The sequence below is a fragment of the Hippocampus zosterae genome, chromosome 12, assembly GCF_025434085.1.
Source record: "Hippocampus zosterae strain Florida chromosome 12, ASM2543408v3, whole genome shotgun sequence".
Lineage (NCBI taxonomy): Eukaryota > Metazoa > Chordata > Actinopteri > Syngnathiformes > Syngnathidae > Hippocampus > Hippocampus zosterae.
The window spans coordinates 17,208,637-17,215,149 of record NC_067462.1 but is presented as its reverse complement, the minus strand read 5'-3'; the positions used below and the strand labels follow the sequence as shown (position 1 = coordinate 17,215,149).

Genomic DNA, 6,513 nt, shown 5'->3' with positions numbered 1-6,513 from the left:
TGAGCAGTAAGCCGCAAATCTCAAATCCCCCACCCCACCCCTCAAGCTGACCTGCATTTGCCTTCGCAGTGTAGGACCTGCGGCAGCTTTTTAGGGCAGCAAAGCACGGCACGTTAAACGGTACATCCACTTGTTACACCCTGCCTGCCCCAATTTTGGCAGCTTTTATTGGTTTCACTCTGGGGGCAGGGGAGTGCGAGAAGAGAGGTCACATGCGGCAGCTTCAGTAGGGAAGTCCATACTTCCATCTCCCCCAATCAATTCTAACTCTTCCAGAGGCGTTCCCAGGCTAACCGCGAGACTTTGTCTCTCCAGCATGTCCTCGGGACATTCCCGGGAGCCTTCTACCGGTGGGACATGCCCAGAACACCTCACCATGGAGGCGTCCAGGAACCAGATGCTCAAACCACCCAAAGTGGGTCTTCTGAACATGGAGACAGTTGCTCAACTCTTGAGTCCTTCCCAGATGACCCAACATCTCACCCTATCTCACACACAGCAGATGCTGCACTGATCCCCCTGTTGATCTCCCATAGATACCGTCAATAGATAAATAGACTGTATGTACACACACAGACATACCCTCATTTTGAACTATTGATTACTGTTCCCATCAGTTCCCACACATCTGCAATTGCTCACCCTTGAATCTCAACAGGTATACTCCAAGTATTTGAAACAAAGCAGTACAATAAATGGTAAAGTGTTGCAACAAAAACATGCTAATTTATTTGGTGCATGTGGATGTGTGTGTGTGTGTGTGTGTGTGTGTGCGCACGCTCGCGCGCATGTTCCTAAAGTTATCGTTCTGCCTCGCTAGCTTTACTTTGTTAATCCCGCTTCCAGCCTCCCATCGCCATCTCTCTGCATCAGAACATCCAGGGGGATTTGGCTGCCATTAAGAGATGGCTTTTTGCTGTGTGTGTGTGCGTGTGTGTGTGTGTGTGACCCAGACACACATTGCAAGAGTGGGAGGCTCAGAATGCTGAAAGGCTTTCACTGGGAAATTGACAGAGGCTGGCGGCAGACCGGCAAGCTGAAGATGCACATGGGATGCACAACATGGAAGTGCAGATGTTTGTATGGATGGCGACATGGATGCAACCGTCAGAAAAGATCTACAGGTAGCATTGCCTGCATGTCTTGAAAACCTTCACGATGTCAGATTTTTCCTGCAAAGTAGGAACGTGCAGCTACTTTTGTTGTCGTTATTGTTTTTTTTTTAAATTTGTGGTCATTCCAGTCGATTGTTGTCTTTCTTCCATGTCATTTCAGAGCTGCATTAATCCTGGCATCTCCCTGATGACAGTCAACAGTAATGACGTTCGTTGCTTTCACTGGTCAGTTTAATGAAAATTATTAATTTATAGTGCACAGTATTTTAAACATTTATGGGGTTCTATATTTTTCGAGGCTTGATTTGTTTTTGAAATTGCATGGCGGCCCGCGTTTGGCCCACGGGCTGTAGGTTTCCCACCGGTGATGAAGAACGTTTGCCTTCACTCCACAGCGCGTGATTAAGCTAAGAGGAGGCACAGAATTAAATACATACAGTGACAGTCGCTATTGTGGTGTGGCTAATCTCTAACTCAGACTTTTGTTTAATAACCGTCACCATTGCATCAACACAATTTTGGACACGAGAGAGCTGTCAGTCACATCATTTGCACTTTTTAGACTTTTCAAGGGTAACAGATTTACAGGGGGCGGCCCGTTGGTCCAGTGGTTAGCGCGTCGATCTCACAGTGCGGAGGTACCGGGTTCAATTCCAGCTCCGGCCTCCCTTGTGTGTTTGTGAGTTTGCCTTTTCTCCGGGTATTCAAGTTTCCTCCCACATTCCAAAAACATGCATGACAGGCTGATGGACCAGTCGAAATTGTCCCTCGGTGTGAGTGTGAGCGCAGATGGTTGTTCGTCTCTGTGTGCCCTGTGATTGGCTGGCAACCGATACTACTGCCCGAAAACGGCTGGAATAGGCTCCAGCACCCCTCGCTACCCTTGTGCGGATAAAGTGGTTCAGAAAATGGATGGATTGAAGATTTACCGGTACTTCAAAACATCAATAAGAATTGCTTTGAGGGTTTTGTAATTCGCTTAACAGTTTATAGAGCAGGGAACTGCAGTGTTTTCTACAATCTTGTATATGGGTGACTTATTGTAAATGCAGGTTAGAATTCTCACCTACTTGTCCATCCATCCATGATCTGATTCGCTTTACCTTCGCGAGAGTCGCAGGAGCGCTGTAGCCTATCCCAGCTGTCTTCGGGCAATATAGGCGGGGTATGCCCTGAACTGGTTGCCAGCCAATCGCAGAGGATTTCCTTAAACCTACCTACTGCATGTAGGCCGCTAGCTCCTATTGATCCAGTGGAAAATTCTGGCCACTAATTCCACAAATTTCCATAAAACACAGACCATGTTTTTAACAGTGTCATTTTTCTTAGGAGTTAAGACATACTAAAAGTAATTTTATGCGTGCAGCATTTGAGGTAACATTGCGGATTTGACATTGGTGTCATCCTCAGTCTCACTGCTGATCCTGCTGCCTCCGGCGGCACTGACCCGCTGGGCGTGCCCGCGGGCCTGTCCGCAGTCCTGTTCCTGCACACAAGAGAAGAGCTGCAGCGTGCTGTGCGACCGCTCGGGCCTCTCTGAGCTGCCCAGAGAGTTTCCCTGCGAAGCCTCAGCCATCAACCTGGAAAAGAACAGACTCAAGTTCCTGTCGGAACGGGCCTTTGGTACCCTTCCATCCCTCAAGTCCCTCTCTCTGGACCACAACAACATCTCCTTCATCACCCCTGGAGCCTTCAAGGTCAGCATGGACCGTTCAAAATGATTATTTGCCCACTTTGCAGTATGAAACCCTGTCATCAGCTAGCTTACTTAGCACAGCTCTGCCTCACAAAACATACTAGTCCAGACTCATTTGACTGTTGATTGCTCTTGAGGCCCTCCTATAGCGATCACAGGGTCCCTAATTAAATTTTGCCTTGGGCCTGCTCTCAATCATTGTGGAACGATTCCAAACCCTTTTTTGCTCAGGGTCTCTCCAACCTGGTAGAACTGAAAATGGCGCACAACGAGTACATCAGCTACCTTCACACTCGGACCTTCACAGGCCTCAAGAAGCTGGTGCGCCTTGACCTGTCCGACTGCAACCTCTTCAACATCCCGGATCGCATCTTCATCGAACAGACGGCGCTCAAGGAGCTGCTGTGCTTCCAGAACAAGTTCCGCAGGATCCCTGGCGCCATCCGGGGTATGGAAAACCTGACCCACATCTACCTGGAGAGGAGCAAGATCGAGGCGGTGGCCTACAATTCACTGCTGGGCCTGGGCAGCCTCAAGTAAGTCTGGCTTGGAACAGGCAAATGTCATGGTTGGGATCACTAACAGTGCAACTACTTTACCAACTGCCTTGACTTCGCTATAGTTGGACGTGGCAAATTCAGGTCAAGGAAAAACCTCTTCCACCATTTGGCTTCAGCTGCAGAATTCTGAATGAGAAGCAGCTGGGTAGGGGTTCACGAGGACCAGACCTGGAGACCCCTGGATTATGGTTGAGGGTGTGTCCAATCCCCAAAATTGGACATTTGGGGATTCTAAACTAAACTTCAGATCCGAACCTAACTGGGTGGATATAAAAGTCACGGGAACCATTCTGATTTCTACAAATTAATTTTTCTTGAAACTCATGCAGATCTTGTATGTTTTGTACATGTTCTTAATTTTGTAACAATTTTCCCCATATTTGTGTATGACCTCAGACATGGGGTGTGACTCTTTTAGTCCTTGAAGTTTTTGACTTATGTTCCCCTGTCATTACAGGTACTTGAACCTCCAAGAGAACCGCATCAATGTCATCCACGACCAGGCCTTCCAGGACCTTATGCGGCTGGAGAACTTCTACCTCAACGACAACCTGCTGTCCGACCTGCCGCGGCTCGCCTTCAAGGGCCTCAGCCGCCTCAAGATGCTCAACCTCGGTGGGAACCAGCTGACCAATGTCTCCAAAACCTGGTTCAGCGACCTGGTGGAGCTGGAGATCCTGTACCTGGACAGGAACCACCTGGTGTACATTGAAGAAGGAACCTTTGAGAACTTAACCAGCCTGATCACTCTCCATTTGAACAGCAACAACCTCAGCACTCTCCCCTTCCCGGTGTTCCAGCCTATCTATTTTCTGGGTCGCCTCTACTTGTTTAGGAACCCCTGGGAATGTGACTGCTCCTTAGAATGGCTGAAGGAGTGGATGGAGAACTACAACCTGGTGCGGGACATCCCGTGCTCGTCACCGTCGTCGGTGGCAGGACTTGATCTGGGCGAGGTGGTCTTTGCCAAAGTGAACGGCACATGCGTAGACCCCGCCGAACTGAACTTGACCACGGTGTCCTCAGAGGTGGCCTCCACCACAGAGAACCGCTTCAACAGCCTCATTTCCAGACTGATGCACCAGGAACTCCGGGAAGAGGCGGTCAACGGGACGGATGGTGCTCGCAACGGGACGCTGCCGGAAGCCGAGGACGGACAGCTCAGTGCCGGTGTCAGAGGGCAACACTGTCAAACGCAGATGCCGGCTTTCTATTTTCTTGTGGCTTGGCTCGTTTTCAGTTTGGATGAATGGTGGATGTTATTTTACATGAACGGGTGGAAGCTTTTGTAACTGCAATTGACACAAAGCTTCATGTATCATAATCTATATCAGTGGTCCCCAATGTTTTTTTGCCCCATGGTTTAATGTCAGACAATATTTTCAGGGATTGGCCTTTAAGGTGTGACAGATAAATACAACAAAATAATATGATATGACCTGCATGGAAACGGTGGTATTTTCATAACATAATAATAAACACGAATCATGACACGAGGAACGTCCTATCTGAACGCAATGCTCTCTGGTCGCGATGGTAACGTTTAAACGTGCCTTCAAAATAAGATACACTGCAAATACAAAGTGCATGAATAATACGACTCACCATCGGCGTGGTGCGTGGGAATCTCCCGTTGAGATAAATCCGTATTTTAAGTAGGATTCCTGATACTATCTATTAAATGTAGCCTTCTTTTTCATGAAAGACTTAGGCTTCTCTTCTATCTCCTGGCTGGGCCTTTTCCCCTTTTCCCAAAACGTTTGTTTTTACTCATTTTGCTAGCTTCTGATTTAAATGGGTTTCATTTTTGCGGCAACCTATCACATCACCGAGAAGCGCGACTTGGATGTAACAGAGAGTACGGTATTCTTTCAAAATAAAACATATTTTAGATCCCGAAATCAATAAAACGGAAGTAATGTAAGTTCCTTGTTCTTTCTGTGTGGGCCGGAACCAAATTACCCACAGACCGGAACCGGTCCGTGGCTCGGTGGCCTATAGGATAGATGAACTCTTTACCCAAGGGGAGTCGTCCTCTAAAAGCCACGAGAAGATCTTGATTTAATTAGTAGGATTGGGGTCTAATCCTACTAATGAAATCAAGATCTTCTAAATTTCAGTTTTATCATCCTCGTTCTGCTGAGGGTTCTCTATTTCCTTGTGGCTTGCCCTGAGACAAATGGCAAACTCTGTTGCACATGAGATTGACAAACGGGTGAAAATTTTTGAAACGTTTGACAACTGATAATCTACAGCGATAGATGACGTCATTATATCAAAGAATCCGTTTTCTCTTTAAAGCCGCGGTGTAGGTGTTGATCAGAATGAACACATTTCGTTGCAAAATTGCGGCATTTCAATGAACATGACGTAATATTCATAGCACCCTACAAGTGCCCTTTTTGTAGGTTAAAGGCTGATGAAGGGAAGCAGATGTCCCTTTCTCTGTCGCGTTTTTTCTCTCTACAGAAATGCATTAATCTTCTTTTCGCTTGTGAGTCGTTGACAACTTGCCTGTGCCTCCTCCTATGGGTGGACCCTTACCGATTTCACCACGCATGGACTGGGATCACGCTACACACGCCGAATGTCACTGGCACATGATTATAAATGAGAATTTTGGGGAATCGTGTGGAGACTGCTGAATATTCCTTTGCCGCTCTCCTAATAAAATCAAAGACACTGACTGTGGTGTGCTGCTTGTTTATTCTCATAATGGCATTTATTTTGAAAAATCACAGGACCCATAGTGTGGCTTTATAGTCTGCAAATTAAATTTGTTTTCTCATAACAATGTCACTCTTGTAAAAATGATGTATATGATTTTTTTACACCACCTCCTATTAAAATTACAACAGTAGAATTTAGATTTTTTTTTCTTTCTGATTATATTATGAGATGTTCTGTTCTCATAATATTGCAACAGTTGGAGGGTAAGTGCTTCTTTGTTGTTTATAGCCTTTATGTCAACATTTGCTATGACATCATATTACATTTTCTCATGATATTGCATTTTTAATTTACATTCATACGATATTCTTGGAGTAAATTTAATATAAGCACATTATTTTCACTGTTATTACGAATAGAATATTTTTTGGGTTACAAATTGTACAATTTTATTCTTCTTGTCACTTTTCAT

At 46.0% G+C, this 6,513-nt stretch overlaps 1 protein-coding gene across 1 annotated transcript; it reads left to right on the top strand.

Moving 5' to 3' along the window:
• The first annotated feature begins 745 nt into the window (after positions 1–745).
• On the top strand, positions 746–6,057 carry nyx (nyctalopin). The gene is made up of 5 exons (XM_052081789.1): positions 746–1,124; positions 1,276–1,340; positions 2,526–2,812; positions 3,043–3,347; positions 3,829–6,057. Exons 2-5 carry the CDS (start codon positions 1,319–1,321, stop codon positions 4,661–4,663), a joined length of 1,449 nt encoding a protein of 482 aa, XP_051937749.1. The 5' UTR covers positions 746–1,124; positions 1,276–1,318; the 3' UTR covers positions 4,664–6,057.
• The last annotated feature ends 456 nt before the right edge of the window (positions 6,058–6,513 follow it).

Coding starts and splice junctions, on each gene's coding strand:
- nyx (XM_052081789.1), top strand. CDS start 1,319: ATGACGTTCGTTGCTTTCACTG. Junction 1,341..2,525: donor GACGTTCGTTGCTTTCACTG/GTCAGTTTAATG, acceptor TGTCATCCTCAG/TCTCACTGCTGATCCTGCTG. Junction 3,348..3,828: donor CTGGGCCTGGGCAGCCTCAA/GTAAGTCTGGCT, acceptor CTGTCATTACAG/GTACTTGAACCTCCAAGAGA.